The sequence below is a fragment of the Lynx rufus genome, unplaced genomic scaffold, assembly GCF_022079265.1.
Source record: "Lynx rufus isolate CCGP_SWC_20201006 ecotype Redwood Valley unplaced genomic scaffold, mLynRuf1.p SCAF_11, whole genome shotgun sequence".
Classification (NCBI taxonomy): domain Eukaryota; kingdom Metazoa; phylum Chordata; class Mammalia; order Carnivora; family Felidae; genus Lynx; species Lynx rufus.
This window is the reverse complement of record NW_025814825.1, coordinates 12112817-12132970: the sequence shown is the minus strand read 5'-3', so window position 1 is coordinate 12132970 and position 20154 is coordinate 12112817. Positions and strand designations below refer to the sequence as shown.

Genomic DNA, 20154 nt, shown 5'->3' with positions numbered 1-20154 from the left:
CTGACCACTGGGATCCGAGCAGAAGTGATGCATGTCGGGATTTTCTTTTTCCTTCCAGTTTTGCTCTTAAAGGTTTGGGTATATGTTCCCCCAGCCTCCTTCTTTTCTCACGCTAGCCAGGGACGGTGAGAACAAAACGATTGTCAGCATCACGCCACATGAAGAAGATGGCAAGGCCACCTTCCCAGCCCTGAACCACAGTCCTCTGGCCTGCTAAGGAAGGCACCTCCCCTCTACCTTGTTAGGGCCCCTGTATCTGGAGCTCTGTTGTTATGGGGGCAGCTCAATCTATACCCTAACTGTATGCCCTCCCGCCAACCTCCAGTGCCACCTGTTCGGGGAAGTTTTCCTTGAGTCCCGAGCTCCTCTGGGATCCCTGGCACTTGGTATGCCTCTCATCAGCACACTGTAAACCAGTGGACGGCCATGGGCTCTCCCATGAGCCAGGCCGAAGGCAACTTCTCTCCTGTCCATCCATTCTCTGTACCAGGGCTGGCTAAGGAGCTAATGCAAAGATCTCACCATCCCACCCGTCATCCATGCTTTGGCAGTCTAAACCTCTTGGCCTGGTGGCCAAATCGTGACTCTGACCTACACTTCCACCTCAGAGGTGAGGCCCCACAGCCATCTGCACCAGCCGCTCAGCTGACGAGGCTCCTTCCGTGTGAAATCCCTCACCGTGCCAACCCCACCCAGCCCCAGCGTGGCGGGCCTGAAGGAGCTGCTTCCTTGATGGCTGGGGCCCATATTGTCCTGCTCCTCATATGTTGCGAAGAACAAGGAGTGGGAGTTTCCCTAATCTTTGTATGCTTCCTCAAGTGGCCTGGGAAGTCCCACAGTGTGTGCATTGGTTCCCAAGGCCCTTCCCCTGTCCCACCAGGTCACATCCTTTGCAAACGGCCCACGCTTACTCCTCTGAACTTCTGTGGCTGTGACTGTCCTAGTGAGGCCCCACCTTCAGCACCCTGGCCCAGGCCTGCGGGCCCATCACGGCCCTGGAAAACAACGCATGTGGCCCAGGAGCGGTCAGATCTCAGCCAGTACGTGGCTATTTTGGGACAGGGAGGATCCTGGGAGGATGCTGGCGAGGTCAGAGTAGGAAGGGAAGGAGGTGGGTTTTCTGCCCATGATTATGTGTCCTGAGCCCTCTGGAGGCCATCCAGGGGCCCAAGGCTGCCACTAGGAAGGACACACCCAGGGCTCCGCCTTAGCCCAGCCAGCCACAGAGGCAGACTGGGGGCAGGCATGGGCTCAAGATTCCAGGCTCGGATCCCAGCGGCCACAGGAGGCAGAAAGAGCGTGTGTTTATGTGTTCTGTACCAACAGCGGTGACTTCAGCATCAGGCAAGACTCAGGACACTCTCAGGGTGGGGTGGGGTGGGGTGTGTGGTGTATGAAGGCGGGGAGGTGTCAGAAACCAGCCAGAGGGCAGATGAAGAACACAGGAAAGAATCCAACCTCTCAGGAATGATCACTGATGCTAACTTACTGAAGATGCGCTGAGCATCTCTGTACGGGCACGTTCTTAGACGCCAGCGGGACGGAAATGATGATGCTTTGACTTTGTGGGCAGCACTTTCCAGCGGTATAAGTCCTGCAAAAACCTCAAAGTGGTTCACAAAGTGGTTTTATAAAGTCTGACCCTACGGAAATAATCTGAGAGGCATCATTTAGGTGCAAGAACGAGAGTGGTGTTCTACTCATGAGTCTGGACACCAGAAATCCACGCTGCCTGTTTGGAGTGTCCTGGGAGCGGCCATCCATCAGTATGAAGTGCTCGGTACTGTTCCTGGCACGTAGCAGGTACTGGGTTAGGGGCAGTGGCAGCGAGCGCTGTTACTGGCAACAGCTTGGCAGCCGTGTGGCCTGCAGCCTCCAGCGTGGAGGGGGTAACTTCACCATGGGGCGAGAACCCTCGGGCTGGACGGAAGGAGAAGGTGCAGAGACCCACCCGAGAGGACCTAGCCCATCTCAGCAGATGCATTTTACTCCGCGGTTCCGTTGTCTGAGATGCTTCCACGTGGCCCTTCCAGTCCTTTCCTGCTGCTTTTCCAAAAAGCTGGGAGAGCATCTTAGTCTCCTGATTTTTGCCTCAATTTGGGGTCCTCTTATTAAATTCTCCTGATGTTACCCACCTGTCTCTGATCTATAATTTGGGCCAAACTGCCCTCCGGGTGATTCTCCAACACCCTAAACACCCCTCCCAGGAGCCTTTGCTCTCTCCTCCCATCTCCTGCCTGCCGGGTCCCTGCTGGTGGCCCCTCCCCACCCCTCCTTCCCACCACCTCTGAGCGCTCGCCCTTGCTTTACCGCTCCCTCCTCCCAGTCCAAGACCCCTGGGTCACACACAGACTCCCAGAAGTGAGGAGAGGTGAAGAACCTTTCCTCGGAAAGCAGAAGTGAGGAGAGACTGGAACCTTTCCTCCTTCCTGCCACATCCCGCCCCAGCCCCGAGCCTCCCAGGACTGCCTGAGCCAGACTCTCCCAAGTGCAAAATTGACGCCTGTCCCCACTTGGAGGGCAGGCGGGACACGTGAAGCCCAATCAGGAAGGAGAGGGAGAAGCCTCCGCCTCACCATAAATGTGCAGCCCACGCGGCCCCCAGCACCAGGGCACGGTGTTTGACAGGATTTCTGTGCATCTTCAAGTACAAGAGAAATTGAGGCACTGACAAGAACAGTGCTTTCTAAGAATCAGGAAAAGCGCTAAGTACTTTGCATGACTGTCTCACAGAGTCTCCACCATACAGCTGCAAGGTGGCTACTAACCCCATTTGTCACACCAGGCAACTGAGACACAGAGGTTCAGTAATTCTCTCAAAGTCACACAGCTGATAAATGTCAGAGCGGGACCCCAAACCTCTATTGTCTGTGGCTCCAAGTGTCCTGCCCTTCAGCCGCATTCTAGACTTGGAGCAGAAGGCGGTGGCAGTTGACCGAGAGCTATGGGGACAACAGACAGGCTTAGCTGAAGCATGGGCTGCCCTAGAGGGCCCGACGCTTACGGGTGCTCCGCCCAGGCCCTGCCACCCTTCCCTCACCTTCACCCCAGCTCATTAATCTTGGCATTCTTTTGCCAACAAGTTTCCCAGATGCCAGCACTCAACGTCCTGGGCCCTGTGGGAGGGAGAGAGCTTCCCAGGACTCTGGACACCCTTTTAATTAACCCGGACGACCCTCTCCCGACGGGCCAGCTGAATCCCGTCATGGCCCCACCGTTTCCCGTGGTGGCGCCCTCAACAGTGACTCCGCCCCAGCTCCCCTCATTCCTCTGACAATGTGGGCTCCCCATTTCCCACACGCCCACCACCTGTTGGCCTCCCTGCCCTGGCCTGGGGACCCTGGGTGAGGACTACCGGGACCCCTGGGCGCCTGTGCCCTGTGGGGGTCCTGCCATTGTCACATGCCCGCAGAGGGTGAAAAGGAGCCTACTTGGGGCTGACAGAGGCCCTGAGCAGGGCAAGCCCCTCTGTGATTACTCGAGGGTGTCCCCGCTCCTCATTGTCTCTTTCTGGAGCTTCCTTCCTGCCCCACAAAAAAAAGGATAGCCCATCCCAGTTACTCATGGAGCAGTGACACTTGTCCATCTGTCATTCTCATAGCTTAATCCTAATGACTACTCACCTAGAAGAGCCCTCGTGAGCTGTAACTGGTCACTATCATTAACGGTGGACTGTGCCATTGAACTCACCACGCAGTAGGGAGCCCAGCACGGAGTGGGAACCCCGGGTGAGGAGCACAGGAAGAGCACTCGAACAGGAGTCCTCACTAGTGATCTGAGCAGATAGGGCCGGTCGACGGCAAAAGCGGGATCCAAGTCCAGATTACCACACCCCCCCCCACCACCTTGCAGCCTCGAATCCGTGTGTGAGTATGCATTGACGCGTGTCGCCTAGATGCCGTCCAGCAAACGCACAGCGCCCTGCCATCCAGCTAGGGCAGGCAAGTTTTACAAGGATGGACTCATTCATTCATTTGTGTAACAATTTTGTACACCTACTGTGTGTCGGGAGTTGGGGGCACAACGGTGAACTTGACGAGCCAGGTCCCTGCCCTCATTGTCATACGTGATTTCACCACCTGGCGGGCTCCCCCTCCTCCCACGGAAGGGTTTACAGATGAACGAATACGTGAACAAGTGAATGACAAACGGCAGGTGGGCGGGCCAGCTGACCAGCAGAGGGGAGGTAAGCATTTCAGATCCCGTCATTCCCATCTTTCACATCAACAGTGATGCCGCGAGCAGGTGTGGTGTGATCACGCCCACTAAGGGGGCCTCCGGTTCCGGTCCCCCTCCCAGTCACCTATTCGCAGGGCTCCTTACCTGGTGGGCAGTGACACCCCGCAGACGTCTTCGGGGGGGCCTCCCGGCGCCTCCGAGAGTGGAGCTTCCATTTCTGCGAAAGGAGACAGAGAAGAGGGATCACGGATTGGAAGGCCAAGCCCTGGGAAGGGTCTGCAGGCTGGTGGGGATGGAGGGGGAGAAAGGGCCACCTGGGGGCCGGCGGGAGGACTGTTCCTGGATCAAAGACTGGCCACAGGCGTCTGCGTAATAAGAAGCAGATGGAGAAGGTCCTATCTAGGGAATCTCAGTGTCTGATGTCTTCTGAGTGCTCTTAAAGAAATTAACCCCAACCCCAAGGCCCTATAAACCAGTTGTGGCCTCCCTGCACTCCACAATCACGGGCACAATGACCCACTTTTCTCGGCTCTCCGCTAATTGTTTCCTGTCTAGGTCTGGGCTCCTGATTGATCCTGGCGTCAGGGACAGTGACTTCTGTTCTGGTGTCCCTCACAGCCAGGCACAGGCGGGCCTGGGCAGCGGTGGGGGAGAGGGGTTGAGCAGACCACCTTGTCCCCCTTATGGAAACTCTTCCTTTGCAAAGCACCGAGCCAATCAGGAAGGGCCCCAAGGAAGTGGCGGCAAGAAGACCGAGGCGTCTCCTGCCCTCGCAGCTGCCATTTCCATGGTGGCGATGGACAGGCACACGGCTGTAAGCACCAGCATCCCAACTTTTCAAAGGGCAGTGCGCCGAGCGCCTCGGTCCCCCAGCCACACAGCGTGGGCCACACTGGCACAGAGGCTACAAGGGACGCTTCCGGGGCGAGGCTACCCGCGTTCCTACGCAGTCCTCCGACCCTGAGCAGGATTAAGCCCCGCTGGGTTAATGGGAGGATTGAATGGTCGATGCAGAGAAGGAGCGGAGCCTGCCCGCCCCACACCCCCCCCCCCGCCCCTGCCAGGAGGCACACATGATGCGTTGGCTCTTGTCACACTCCCAGGTTACAGGTGAGGAACCCCACGCACAGGGCGGGGAGACTAACACGGCCAAGGTCAGAGGTGGAGTATGGCAGGCACCGGGCTCGGATGCTAGTTGGGCAGTTAGAACCTGGTAGCCCCGGGGCCAAGTTAGCCTCTAGATGTGTTTTATTCGGTTCCTCCAGTGATTTTTTTTTTCATTGACTTTGTTTCCAGTAGTTTGAAGTGACTGATTTCACATGTAAAGCTGCCACAGCCACAGCCACCGTGGCTCGCAGGCGCTGACTCTGACCAGTATACTGAGGTCCCTGCATGCGAAGCAGGTGGGAGGCCAGCGGCCCAGCCCCCAATGCACATTTCTCCATCGTCTGCCTCCTCAGTGCTGTGTGGTTCTGCCGCTCAGGCTGGGCCCCGGGAGAGGTAAAGAAAGTCATAGGATTTGGTGTCAGCTGTTTGGGGGGTGGAGACGGAAGGTCAGGAAAGCTTCATGAGGATTTGTAACGTCTGCGGAGCCCCCCACCCCCACCCCGGGGAACGACCACTGAGCTGGCCGATTTTGCCCGGAGAATCACCTCTATTTCTCACAGTCTAACTCTAAGGGAGATTTCATAGTGATCTCATTTTCTACGTCAGGAAACGGAGGCTCAGAGAGGCTGAGTGACCTGGTGGAGTCACACAGCTGTGTCCGCGGTGGGTCTGGGATGAGACCTCAGATCTTTTGACCCAAAGTCCACTCCATCCTGCTGGAGAGAGGTGCACGACGCCCCCGCGCGAGCGAGTACAGCAGACCAGGCGGCGGTGGGGGGGGGGGGTTGCTGGGCAGAGGCTCTGAAGGCAGAAGGGGGCTGAAGGTCAACATAGACAGGAGGGAGGGGAAGGGAAGAATGTTCCAAAGGGGAGGCCCTCGCTCACAAAGGGCGGCTGACACACACATATTAGGTAGACAGATGTTGAGGTCAGGCTGCAGGTGGATCCTTACCAAGCAAACAAATGACCCCCCAGCACAGTCTAGTGAAGGGCCCAGCTCTGAGCCCAGCTCACGAATCCGCTCATCGCTGGGGGACCATGTGCATCCACCTGCAACCTTCCCACCAATAACCTGTGGGCTCTTCAAGGGGCTTACTTGTGGCTGTGCCCGGCACACAGTAGGCATGTGACTTACGTCCGCTAACAGGCAGGGCCAGCCAGTGAGTGACAAGCCAAGGCCAGCTGGGTTTGCACAGGGTTGCGCTCACTCAACCCCAGCGACATGCCAAGCAGAGGTTGGGTCCTGGAGCTAGAGAATGCAACGCAAGGGGTGGACGGGGCGCCTGCCTTCGCGGGGCTCACCTTCTGGTGGGGAAGACAGAGAAACAAACAAGCAACCAATTCAGTGGTAAGTGTGGCAGAGAAAAATAAAGTAGGGTAAAGCGGACAGAGTGATGGCAGGAGGTATTGGAAACTTGGGGGGCAGAGAAGGGGTCTCTGTGGAGGGGACGTTCAGCACTGACCTGGCGCGAGCAAGGAAATGAGTCATGCGGAGACGTGGAGGGGGTGTGTTCCAGGCAGAAGGAAACAGAAGCAAAGGCCCTGAGACAGACGGCGCAGAGGATTAAGGGTGTTAGAGGGGGTCGGGGCAGCATGGCTGGAGGGCTGAGCGCGGTGGGAGGGCACAGGGCAGGGCACTGGCAAAGGCTGAATTTATGGTGACACAGGCCCCTGACATTTCCATGCCCTCTTGACAGCCAGGAAACTTGCTGCTGACAGTTGGATGCTGTGGCCTTGCTCTAATTCGCTACCGTTATCCCGGATGAGAGCCCAGCAGGTGCTCGGTGCTTCCCTGGATCCTTCAGCTCCCGGCCCCTGCTTCTCCCGCCTCCTTCCTTCCCAACCCCAGCGCCCTTCCCCCAACGTCCCTGTCAACTGATGACCCTGAGAAAACAGAAGCAGCCAGAAGAGGCCTGCCAGCGGCTCCCGCCACCGTGCACACCCGCCCACATGCGCCCGCGACGGCTCCTGCCCCTTCTCTCTGCTTCTCCCACGTGAGGCCAACCTTGCACCTGCATGCACACCAGGCTTTCCCCGCCCACCCACATCAGCAATTCCCTGCTCTAGGCTCCATCCGGGGCTCTCATCGGGCTCGGCCTTTGCTATAAAGGGCCAGCTGCGGAATAGTTCGGGCTGTGCGAGCTGCACGACGACACAAGCACTCAGCTGTGCTGCTGGAGGCGAGAAGCAGCCACAGAAAACACGAAACGCAAAGCTGTGTTCCGGTAAAGACACATTTACGAAAACAGGCTGCGGCCGGGATGTAGCTGTCGCCTGCCCGTCCCTGATGTAATCATTAGGCAGACACGCTGCTGTTCCTCCCACCATAAGGAGAAAGGAAAAGAAAAATCCTCTCTTGACCACGCTCTTTCCCAGGCAAACTCCTGGAGCACCCCTGCAAGGCTCTGACCCTCCCTCCACCAAGCGCTGTCCCCCAGGTCGTCAGTGACCCCCATGTTGCTAAGCCCAGGGGACAGTCCTTCTCATCTCAGCCTGTGACAGTATTCGCTCGCCCCTCTCTCCACCTGGCTGCCAGGACGCCACCCTCCCAGTTTCCCTCCTGCCAGTCCGTGCTCCTTCTGTCTCCTCTGTTGGTTCCTTCTTATCTATTTGGAGGCCGCAGGGCCCTGGCTCACCTCTTTTCTCTCTGCTCTGGCTCCTGGGGGCCCTCGCCCTGCGTCACGTCTCCTCTGTACGTGACGATGCCGCCCTCACTGCCCCTCCTGCTCGGATCTTCCTCCACAACCAGACGCACGTATCCAGCTCCCGACTTAACATCTCCATTGATAGGATCTCAAAATTAGCTTGGCAAAACCGGGCCCTTCATATTTCGTCCCCACTCCCCTGGGCCTGCCCCTCTGCTGTCTTCCTCGTCACAGAGAAAGGTGACTTCATGTCACCAGACCCTGGAGGTCATCAGTGATGCTTCCTTCGCTCTCACTCCACGCCCATTTGGCCAGCTACTCCTGTTCTCCACTTTCTGGACACATCCAGGATCTGACCCCTTTCCACCACCTCCGCACTACACCCAGTTCAAGCCTCATCATCTCTGTCCCAGTCACTGTGATAACCTCCTGGCGACCCCTTCGTGATAAACTCATGATAACTCCCTGCCTTTAGCCTTGCCCCACAGAGCATTCTCAACATGGCCGCCAGGGGGCCACACAGGCCTCCTTGATCCTCCTGCTCATGCCAGGCTTTCTCCTACCCCAGGGCCTTTGAACTTGTTGGCCTGCCTGCTTGGGATGTTCGTTTCCTAGCTAACCACCGTCTCACTCTCGGAGAGGTCTTCTCTGCCCCCAGTGCCCTCCTGCAACATACTTCCTATCCCTCCTCCCTGTTTTACTTTTCTCCTTTGGATTTTGTTGCGTTGTTGGCTCATTTATCTTGCTTCTTGCCTACGCTGATCACAGGAAGGTAAGTTCCACAAGGACATGGTCTGTTTTTGGCTCTCCCACTGTGTATTAAGCAAGAGATATAGCCCCTCGGGGCCTCAATTTCCTCATGTATAAAACGGGGATGACATTAGTTATCCCCGGGACTACACAGGCCAGGTAGAAGGATAAAATGAGATGAGATCAGATAACAAAAAGAGTGTCCAGATGTGAAGAACTGGGAGCGTCATATCGCCCGTGCCTAGAACAAGGCCCGGCATATGGTAGGTGCTCAATAAACAGCGGTTGTTCATAAATCAGGAGATCTCACATCGAGGTGTGGACTTCCGATCTCTCTTATACAATGGGGCATCTGGCAGCACTGTGCCATGGAGACGACTGGGTGGTGCTGAGAGATGGCCGTCCCTTTTATGTGGGCATGTGCTGCCCAGGTCATCACAGTACCTCTCCCTGGCCGGCTTCGCTTACTTAGGCCACCAGCCTGGCCCCCTTAGGCATCTGAGCTTGAGACCCCTGGTGAGAAATGTCCAAGAGGAGGCTCAGTGGTGGGTGGAGAACCTGCCAAGACTCCAGCGTGGACCCCCAGTCGCCCTGGATGGAGCAGCCCTCCTGCTCCACCCCTGCTGGCGGCCAGGGCCTCCTGGAATGCCCCACATGGCCAGAGCCGAAACATGACTGCCTGATCTTTGCAGCTATTAAAATGCCTGTATCAGTATCAAAGGGAAAATGCCAGGCGGCTACTCACTCCCCCCAGAGAAGGCGGCGAGGCCTGGCCTTGGGTTTAGGGGCCACTCCCTCCCTGTGCTTAGCTCCAGGACTCTTAAAGGGCTCAGGCTCCACCTGGGCCTCTGTAATACGTGGGTGTGTCCAAGTGGTGGTGGTGGGGGGGGGGGGGTGGAGCCCAGAGCAGGTGAGCTCCGCACTCCACGGCTGTGACCTTGATCCTGGCACCTCCCCTCCCACAGGGAATCTGTAAAATGGGGCTATTGCCCCCCCTCCCCCACCAACCTCCCGGTGTTGCTGTGGAAAACGCCTTGGAAACCATAAAGAGGGTCCTGCCTGCAGCCCTGCCTTTCGACCTTGAGCTGCCCATTGACACGACCACACTGAGCAGAGCTCCAGTCCCTGCACCAGCATCTGATTACAATGCCTGGCCCACAGCGGTGTGCCATCCCATCTGCCAGAGCCCCTTTCATCACCCCGTGCCACACTGTCACTGGGATGGCGTCCTGTTGGAGATCAAGCCAGTTCTTGGAGGGCAGGGTCTGGTCTGGTGTCTCGGGTCCACACTTGAACTGGATTAATCGCTTGGAGGTCTGCCCTTCCCTGCGGTGCAGGGGGACGTGGGCTTCGGCAGAATTTGGAAAGATGGAGATGGGGGAGGGGGGCGTTCTGGTGATGAGCAAAGACACAGAGGCAGGACGGAGGCGGCACAGAGCCAGCGCGTGGGCCTAATCCCAGGGATGGCTGGCGGTGGGGGGGGGGGGGTGCTGGTCCCGTAGACGGGCTTTGTTAAGGGGACAGGCCCATGGCGGAGCGCAGGAAAATCAGCGCGGGGAAATCAAGACGGAGGAAATTGAGACACTCAAGCCACACCCGCCCAAACTGGACTTGCTCCGGGGGCCGGGAGGGGGTGCCATGGGGTGTGCCCAGGGAACTGTCTTCTTCCTCCCTACACAGTCCTCTTTGTGCAACGCACTTGGCACCTGATCACAGACTCCCAGGGCCGTGAAACAGGGCCCCGAGGGGCCGCCGGATGCCACGGGCTGCCTCTGCCCCCCTGTTTCACCAGAACCGCACAGGGGTGTCGCTCCAGGCTCCGCAGATCAGAAAGAGTTGAGGGAAAGGAGGTGAACGCCCCGGGGTGAGTTTTCCAGCCTTCATAGGAGAAAGTCCTTCCTTTCAGCTAACCTTCGGCCCTGCTGCTGCCTCAGGGAGTTAGGGAGTGGGGCCCTTGGAACTATGCAGATGTGGGCAGGGGCCAGGCTGTCACGAGCCTAGGACTAAAGGTTCCAGGGGCCTGGGGTAGTTTCGGGGCCCGGTGCAGGATGAAGCAGGGATCCCCTACACAGAGCAGGGAGGGGCTGGGCTGAGAGGGCTGGGGTGGAAGCCAGGAGCCTCTACCCTCCTTCCCTCCTTCTAGCAAATGGGTACTGAAGACCTGTGCATGCAGAGCCACGGGAAATGCCAGGACACGTCGGGGCAAAGCAGACACAGAGGCTGCCCCGTGGAGCTTACTGTCCAGGCAGAGGCACCACGAACCACACACGTCAACAAGAAGCAGCCACAGTCATCGAGCTCTGGCGAGTAGGGGTGAGGCTCTACAGGCTGGGGAAGTGACGGCAGGGCAGAGACCCAAGGATGACCCCGAGGTGCAGGGAAAACGTCTGAGACCTGACACCATCATATGCTTCTTACGAACCGGGGGGGGGGGGGTCCTGCACAGATGAATTCATTCAGCACTCGCAGCACCCCACTCATGAGGAATGGCACGTCACTTGCACGGCGACGGGCAGCCAAGACGGGCAAGGCCGGATTCGAACCGGGAAGCCTGGTTCGGAGCCCATGTGCCTCCACTGCACAACTGTGATGGGGGCGGGGGTGGGGGGGCTCTTTCCGGGAGATTGCAATACTTTTTGACTGGAGGGCCAGGCACTGCTCAAAGCACTTGTTTAACTTTTTAAATTCTAAAAGCAACACTTAATGAGAGGGAGACACTCTTATCACTATCACCCTCCCAGTTCTTAGAGGTACAACCCAAAGCACAGAGAGGTTAAGCGACTCGCCCAGTGTCACACAGCCAGTCACTAGCAGAGCTGGACTTGAACCCAGCAATCTGGCTCCAGAGTCTGTGCTCCTAGTGGTGGCAGTGTATGACCATGTGGCTGGACTTTGAAAGTGAGGGAAGGCGGAGCCCTGAGGCAAGAGAGGGTGGCGAGGGCCATGCTCTTCAGGCCCCATGAACCACATTAAGAGATGTAGTCTCTGGCCTGATGGCAATAGGAAGTTACCAAAGAGTGTAATTAGGGGACTGTGGTGACTGTATTTAGAGCTTCCTTTTTTTTTTTTTTTAACGTTTATTTATTTTTGAGAGAAAGAGACAGAGTGTGAATGGGAGAGGGGCAGAGAGAGAGAGAGAGAGGGAGACACAGAATTGGAAGCAGGTTCTGGGTTCCGAGCTGTCAGCACAGAGCCCGACGCGGGGCTCGAACCCACAAACTGTGAGATCGTGACCTGAGCCGAAGTCGGACGCTCAACCGACTGAGCCACCCAGGCGCCCCTGAAAGATCACTCCAGCTGCTGTGTGGGTGCTGAGTGGAACAGGGCAGAGTGGAACAGGAGCAGGTGAGCTAGGAGGCTCTTGTCACAGCCCAGAAGAGCCTCGGGTAGCCTGGGTGGGGACGGGCGGGCAGTCGTAGAGAAAAGAGGACAGCCTGCAGGAGGCCGAGATGGTGCAAGCAGCGGGGTCTGGGAGGAGGTGCAGCTGGAGGCCAGTGCATCCACAGATGAAGGGGTTGCGGGGAGGGGCGGGCTCCTACTCAGTTTAGACACGTGGAGTTTGAGGTGCTTTCAGGACACGCTGGAGGGGTGGGATGGCAGGTGTAGAGACGGGCGTGGTGCTCTGACAAGACGAACACACACATTACAGCCAGAACAGTGAGCTGCATGTGGTAGTGAGCTCCCTGTCACTGTGGGTATGTAAGCCTCAGAACCAGGGATATCCGGGCGGGGGCGGGGGGGATTCCCCCCCCTTCCTTCCAACACTCCCTTCCAACACTCTGATTCTATGGAGTCGGGGGGAGGCTGGAGGTAGCAGGACCATCCTCTGACCTCCCATATTACCGAGTCTCCCCCTACCCCCAGGAAACCACAAATGCCAGCTCACTGGGACTAAGGCTATTCCTGGAAGAGCCCCAGGTAATGCCCCTTTAACCAGTCCCCTTTCTGCATCCTTGTCTCCTGAGGTCACCCTTCCCGTCCTGCCCTACAGGCCGCCTTGGCGGAGCGTGACCCGATAGAGAACACCTGACAGCAGGGGCTCGAGAGGCACTGCAGCGTGACAGGCAACTGCAGGTTGCCCGCAGCTGCGTCTCTGCCCTTTTCGGCCGTAAAGAATTTTCTGCAGGGAGGCCCCCACCCAGGGCAGGGGGCATTCGGCATGCGGATATTGGGGGGGGCGTCAGTGTGGAGCTGCGGCTGGGGTCTGCTGGCATCATGGACACCGCCCGGGAGAGCCGGGGACCCCGGTCCGCCCCAGCCTTCCCAGGCCCTCCCCAGATCCCAGCACCGTGACCCTCATGACTGCCGGCGCCAGCCTCTCGGCACTGCTCGGGACCCAGGTGAGGGGCCTGGGTGTAGTGGCACGGGTAAACGCTGTCTCTCTCCGTCTCAGGGGCTGCCAGCCATGGGACTTGCTAAATACCCCACCGCAAGACCCTACCCACAGGGACAGCATCGGGGTTCCAGGAAGGGGGTCGGCCTCGGTGGGTTTTACAGCTCCCAGCTGATGCTCTGCAGCCAGGGCCAGGTCTTTGAGGACACGCAGGTACGAGAAGGAGGGGAGACTAACTCTAAAGAGTTCAGTTGTTAAAGCGCTTCTCCCCCGGCCTTGCTTCAACAGGAGACATTCAGCTGGCTGCGTGGACAGACAGACATGTATTATTCCGCAAGGCAGCTGGAGGTAAGGGGCAGAAAGAAAGGCGAGGACAGGCTGATACACGGGAACTGGGATTGGGGCTTAGGCAGAAACTTCTGCCCGAAGGACTAGCCCGTGTCACAGGGTGAACCCCAGGTTGGGTGCTAAGCTTTCTAGAGGGCGGTTCAGTGTCCAAGAGACAAGACCTGATCCATCCCTCCTGGAAAGTTCTGGACAGTGATTTTCCCAAAGGTGTTCATCACCAAGGCCTGATGTCACAAACGACATCCTCTGGGGCATTTTACAGCAAAGATGGTCACGTAGGCCTGATGCCAAGTCAGTTCAATCAGCGCCACCGCTGCGGAAGCTGAACCAAGCTGAACAGGTCCCTAGCCCCTGGTCTCCACGACCTGTCTCAGCTGGCTTAGTAGGGTATGGTACTTTCTACAGATGGCGTACCACTAGCGGCCTTAGAGGGCTAGCTCTGGGGCCAGAATGCTTGGGTTCAAGGCCTGCCTCCTCGACCCTCTGTGTGACCTTGGGAAAGTCACTGAACTTCTCTGGGCCTCCATTTTTCTCTCCTGAAGGAACGTCAAATGAAATATATATAAAAATATAACCACTTCAGAGGATTATTTTGAGAAGTAAACGAAGTAAGAGGTGATAGAAATCTTGGAACGGTGGTCGATAAATATTAGCTATGAGTCAACGATGAGGGAGGTGGTGAGGATTACAGCTGCTATTAATTGAAAGATTTCATCTAATCCGGCAACAACCCGTGAGGAGGTCGTCATCATCTCCATTGCTCCGACCAGGACGCTGAGGCTCAGGTCACACAAGTAGCCAGCGGCAGAGGTCCATGTGACGTCACATGCTGTGGGCTTACCCACCTTACTGTTTTGCCCCAACCAAAAATGTGCCAGGCGCCTGGGCGGGTGGAGAGGAAGCTGCTGGCCATTGGGGGTCGTGGATGGGAATGGATGGACGCTTCCAGCCGCTCTGTCCAGGCGGGAACACATCACCCTGAACCATCGCCACTCTCCTGGCCAGCGCACTGGGGACGCAGCTCGGATTTAGGAGTTCATCATTTCCCCTTCGGCTGGTTGCTCTGAAACACCATTTCCAGGGCACGCCCCTGAGCAAATGCTAAGCATACAGCTGTGTCTTGGGTTGGGATGGGGGAAAGAGAGTAACCTGTAACAGAGGGACCTGAAATCGGCAACTAATTGGTGAGGGCTGCCTACATTATGCAGTCCCTGGGCTCCGTAAGGGACCTGGAGACCAGTGAGCTCTCATCCCTGCTGCTGGATTGTGCGAGATCAAACGTGAGACAAGATATTTAAAGGCGACAGAGAGGAGAACACACTGCACAATGTGCTGGAGGCAGAGCCACAGAAGGCAAATAGGGATTACGTTGCACGTTGACGCTAAGAGACAGGGAGGGGCAGTCTGGGCGGCTGTGTTGAGAAGGATTCTGGGGCTGATCTAGGCTCCCTGGGCATGTGTTGAGAGGTTAGGAATGGCTGCCGTGGGTCTGGGACAAGAGAAGTCAGCCCATGCCATGTCTCTACTTTCCTTCTCCCAGCTAGATGTTTGGCATGGCCAGCAAGTTCTGCAGGAAGTCAGAGCAGAGAGAGAGCCCGTTTTGGGTTGGAGTGGTTTGGGGAAGGCTTTCCAGAAGGCACTGGGGCAAGATGAAAATGATTAGGAGTAAGGGGAAAAAGGCATCTTTCTGAGGGTGTCAAACTGTGAAACTATGCTTAAGGCAGACGGCATCGTGTTTCAGACGCTTTGACTCTCTCACCATTTTCCTATGAGGGTTTGCTACTTAATGAGGTCCTCAGTTTGGTCTGGAGCTACCTGATCACTGTAAGGCCTTTGGAGAAGCTGTAAAACGTTACCCCCTCTCCCTGGTGTTATCTGTAATAAATATTGCTCTGTATTTTCCTTTTAACTTAGAATCATGAGATGGCTCTTTATCTCGAACACCGACTCTCACTAATTAGTGGCAGCTTCCTGGGGCAGCACTGAAAAGCATTCTGAGGCCGTATGTAAGCTCAACGGGGAAAGTGTGCTGCAGTCGATTAGCAATGTCTGCTGAGGCCAGGGAATGGGGAGTGGAGCATGCCAAGTCTTTACCACCACTTCACCAGACAATTAACTACTGTCTGGAAGGGGGAAGGTGTGGTGTGGAAGACAGATGCTCTCCAGAGAGGGGGATCCTACCTCTGGCTCTTCTGATCCCTGGTTGTGGAGGCTTCAGACCTGTTTTTTGTCTATAGAGAGAAGGGGCTGGGATTGAGGGGCTCTGAGGATCTTCCCTCCATTAACTCCCCACAAGACCGCTCAGGCACTGACCACATATGCAAAGTCAGACGCAGTGGAGGCTGGCTGCATATGAGGGGATCTAGGGTCTGTCTGATTACGGAGGCCCAGGCTGCTGTGATCTACAGGCCACACCCCCAGAGGCACATACTTCCTCCGTAAGAGCCCCCCCCGGTCTTTCAGACGCTGCTTTGATCTCTCCCCTGAATTCTCCTCTGGAAAAAAACCAGTAAAAGGCCCCTGCACATACCCTCTAAATGTAAGACATTCCTGTTACAGTGGTTGGTATTGTTATTTTTATGGAGGAGGGAGTCTGCCCAGGGTTCTTCAACTTTTTAGCCTAGAGGTTTCAACCCTCCCTTGACCCCCAGGAAATTCCTGAAGGTGGAAAACGCCCTTCCCACCCAAAGGGCTGGATCATAGAGAGCAGGATGGAAGGACAGTGACATCAGTTCTTCTTATCTGTAAAATGGGGCAATGAGAGCGTCAGTCCCTCAAGGAGGTTGTGGGGATTGAAAGAGGTAACGCTCACAGCAGCGGCTGCTGTATGGACCCTATAAACGTGAGACGTTCTCATCAGGGGTGCCGTTACTCTCACTGTTGGGGGAGGGGAGTCTGCCTGGCACCCCCCCCCCCCGCCGGTGCCCACCTGGAAGCTGGCTGCTGACACCATAGATCCTACAACTTGGATCTAGCTATCTGAACTCAGGTCCCTCCTGCTTCCCAGCACACCCTCTGCCCAGCCCCTGGTGACATCCGATTTCCTCCGTTTGGGACATTCCAGTTTCTTTCTTCACAGCAAGCAAATCAAGTAACAGGCAGCTGGAGCGCTCATTAAGGGTCCCAGCCCAGAAGAGAGGCACCGATGGGGGAAGAGTTGGGGCCTGAGGACTGGAAGCCACACTGCCAGCTCCCCATGAGCTGGCTCCCCGCCCCCATCCTCCTCTCCCCGCTCTGACCCTCCCCTCCCCCACGGCCAGGCCCCTCAGATCCAGGCCTTCTTCTAGCATCTGCCTCTGGCCTGCCTCATTCCAGGCCCCTCTCCCACTGGGTCCCCTCAGCCTGGCCTTCCCTGCTGGCCCTCTCTTCCACCCGCCTTCCAGATCCCCACACCCAGCATACCGCTTTCCCCCCCTGGGCGGGGGGCGGGGGTTGCGGTGCCCCTGGGTTCGTGCCTCCAGGCCACCGCACAGGCTGTGTGCTTCACCGGACGGCCCTGTCCAGTGCCCTTCTTCCGTCTTCCAGGGAGTGGCCAGGCCCACCTGCTGCAGGACGGACTGTCTGCCCCAGCTTCCGGGGAGCACTCGTACAGTCCTGGGCACGGCCTTTGGTGGGGGCACCTTCTAGTGCATCCTCCCACCTGCCATCTCCTGAAAATCTCACAGCAACCCCAAGAGGGAGGCAGAGCCTGGGCGTTACAGAGGAGGAGCCTGAGGTTTAGGGGGTGGCATGGCTTGCCGAAGGCCACATGGCTGGGGGCAAAGCCCAGCTGGAATCCCAGGGTGGGGCCCCTCCACTCACGGGGTGCCTGTGTGCCCTTTACAGAAGGAGCCCTCCACATGTCCACGTCGCAGAATCGCTCTGCTAACAAAGCCACTGCCCGGGCTCTCCTCTGCCTTTTCTTCCCTCTGGGGGATCTGATGGCCCCCGCTTCTCCCTTCCCCGCCTCACCCCTGCCTCACCTTTGCCCTCTGCTCAGCCCTGGGAGAGCACACCTAGGAAAGGGACTCCTAGGGAGGAGGGAGGCCTCAAGTTGCTCCCGGACACCTTTGCTGGCCCACAAGTGGCTTTGCTCCTAGTGCAGTGCTGTCCCACGGAACTTTCTGTGAGGATATACATATTCTGTGTCTACGGCGTCCAACAACTGGCAACCACTAGCCTCGGGTGTCTCTTGAGCCTACTTGAAATGTGGCTAGTGTGACTGATCAACTTAATTTTAGATTTATTTAATTTTAATTAATGAAGTATAATGGGTCTCACGTAACTGCAGTGGACAGTGGAGCCCTTGGAGTGTCCCTTCATGAACCTCTGGACCGCAGGCCCCACCCAGGGCATGCCTCCTAGGGCCACTCCCCATGGACAAGGCCACCTGCCGCCTCCACCCATAGGACGGGCCCCTCCCTCTGGCTCCGGTGCCCTCTGCTGTTGACCTCACTTCCCACCGGCTTCACTCACTCCTCTCTGTCCCTACCTGCAGCCCAGTCCGGGCCCCAGCCCCCTCTGGCCTGTGCTAGCCGCTTGTTTGGCCTTCCTCTCTGCCCTACTCTCCGCCCCATTCTAGGAACATACCTGCCCTTCTATGGCTCCCCATTGCCCTCACATAGATCTAACGGTCTCTGAGGCACCTGCTGACCCAGGCTACCCGTCTCTCTCCAGTCAGATCTTCCACCATTCAGCTCCCCAAGGCAAACCGCCCCCCCCGCCCCCCACTCTTCCAACCTTCAGAAGCTGTTCTCTTTGCCCCTTGGAACAGGCCCCTCCACTCATCCCTTTTGCCTGGAAGTCTCCTATTCACCCTTTAAGGCTTCACTTGAAAATCACTTTCCCAGGAAGCCACTGCCGTCAGGTACGTTGCATGTTGATACATTCCCCAGACCTCCTCCGCCTCTATTATCGTAGCATGTTTTACATGACATGGTCACCGCCCGTTGTCTTTTTTTGTGTCCTATTTGTCTGTAAGTTTAGGAGGGCAGATGTGTGACACCCCCCCCCGCCCCCCACCAATGCCTGATCCACGCCAGCTCTCAGAAACATTTGCCAAGTGAATGAATGAAAATGGTCAAAGGAAGGTGGCAGGACAGAGTGAAGAACCAGGGAAGTGGGGTCAGGAACTTAGGTTCTAGTTCTGGGTCTCATCATATGACTCGGGGTAACCTACTGCCCCTCTGTGGTCCTTAGTTTCCCCATCTGTAAAACGGGGGGTCAATTCAGATGCTCTAGCAGATGAGAGGTCTCAGAAGTCAGTAGGGACACAGGAAGCTACGGGTTGCAGAGGAGGAATCAGCACGTCAGATAACGTTGTCAGTCCCAAGGCCTGGAGAGCGAGAGACTTGACATGGTTAAGTCTCAAGCAGAGGAAGCAAGGATCTGGGGCATGCCCTGGCCAGCAGGAGGGGCCAGGAAGAGGAAAGGATAGAGAGAGGCTTTGAGAGGGGCTCCCAGAGCCAGATACTTGTCCCTCTGCTGTCAAGGACCCTGAGATACCTGGCGGGAGCCCTGACTGCCCGAACACGATCTCCACCACCCAGCCAGTCCCACGTGCACTGTCAACCAGCTGGCAAAGGCTGCCTGCCTGTTGAGCCCAGACACTTCCCAGGGGACTGTGGGTGGCCATCCCCTGGGTCCTGGCAGGGCATGGGAACGAGCTGCCGGCAGCGGTCATGGGTGTGCCGCTAGTCTCAGTAAGCTTGCCCTGGGACCACCCTCTCTGCTCTGGCCCTGTGGCCTCCCTCTCGGTGTCCACCCTGGAAAGGTGCGTGGCAAATTATCAGCCTTTGCCTGGCAATGGAACCAAAGAGAGGCCTGGCTGTAGGGAACTCGTACATTGTGTCAGAATGGTCCCAGGGCCCACCACGGTTAGAACTGGGCTCGAATGCTCACAACCACAACCATGTTCGAGCTCAGAGGAGTGAGGGTATTTGCCCCAGGCTGCACAGCTTTTAAGTAGCAGAGTGAGGATAAAAACCACCTCCCTGCTCTTTACTGCTCCTACTAAGTAAGAGGCCCCCTCCGAGTTCTTCCTCAGGGGAACTTTCCAGACTGTTCCAGGACCTCTTCCCAGGCCACTGCTGCCCTTACCTGTGGGTCCTCCCCTTCATTTGGGCCCTGGATCCCTTGTGCTGTCCAGACCCTTATAAGTCACCAAGACTCACACTCTCACTGCCCAGCTTTTCCTCTGGTGGCACCAATGAGACTGTATGTCCCTCCTTCCTGGGTGAGTTCTTTTCATGTACTCCTAAGATTGCCATGGCCAAGAAACACTAGTGGCTTTTAATCCACTTAGGTTCAAGGACATTTCGGAAGTGGAGAAAGCTCAGCATCCTTTCCCCAGAAAAACACGCAAACACGAAATGGTGGGGACCATCCCAGGGGACCAGGGATAAGAAACAAGAGAGTATGGGCTTACTCGGTCCCAAAGACAGTAGTACCAGGGCGACCCACACCTGGGCCCTAACAACGTGGGGCAATGGGCCGTGATCGGGACATCACTCCCTGCCAGGACTGCCCCTTCTGTCCCCCTCAGCCCCTTGGATGACTCACTCCCTCACACCCTCTTCCCAGCTGAACGTGGCAATAAAAGTCAGGCAGCGCTGATCCTCGAGGGATGGATGGGGAGGGCCGCGGGGGCCCAGCAAGCCCTGGTCGGGGCCACCGGGCACATATCCCGCCGCGTGGGCGCTGGGAGGCTCTCACACCGCCCTGGCGGGCTGCCTGGAGGGAGAAGCAGGGCCTGGCAGCTTCCGCGCGCCTCCGCGCGCCATGCCCCGCTCCACCTGCCCAGCGCGCCCAGGC

The 20154-nt window shown here is 57.3% G+C and overlaps 1 protein-coding gene across 1 annotated transcript in view; it reads right to left on the bottom strand.

The window, feature by feature from the left end:
* The window catches only part of COL13A1 (collagen type XIII alpha 1 chain), a 142335-nt gene that overhangs the window by 121615 nt on the left and 566 nt on the right, over positions 1-20154 (bottom strand). The window contains exon 2 of the mRNA XM_047071960.1: positions 4324-4396. Coding sequence (XP_046927916.1) covers positions 4324-4396 — 73 coding nt within the window. The remainder of the gene's footprint in view (positions 1-4323; positions 4397-20154) is intronic.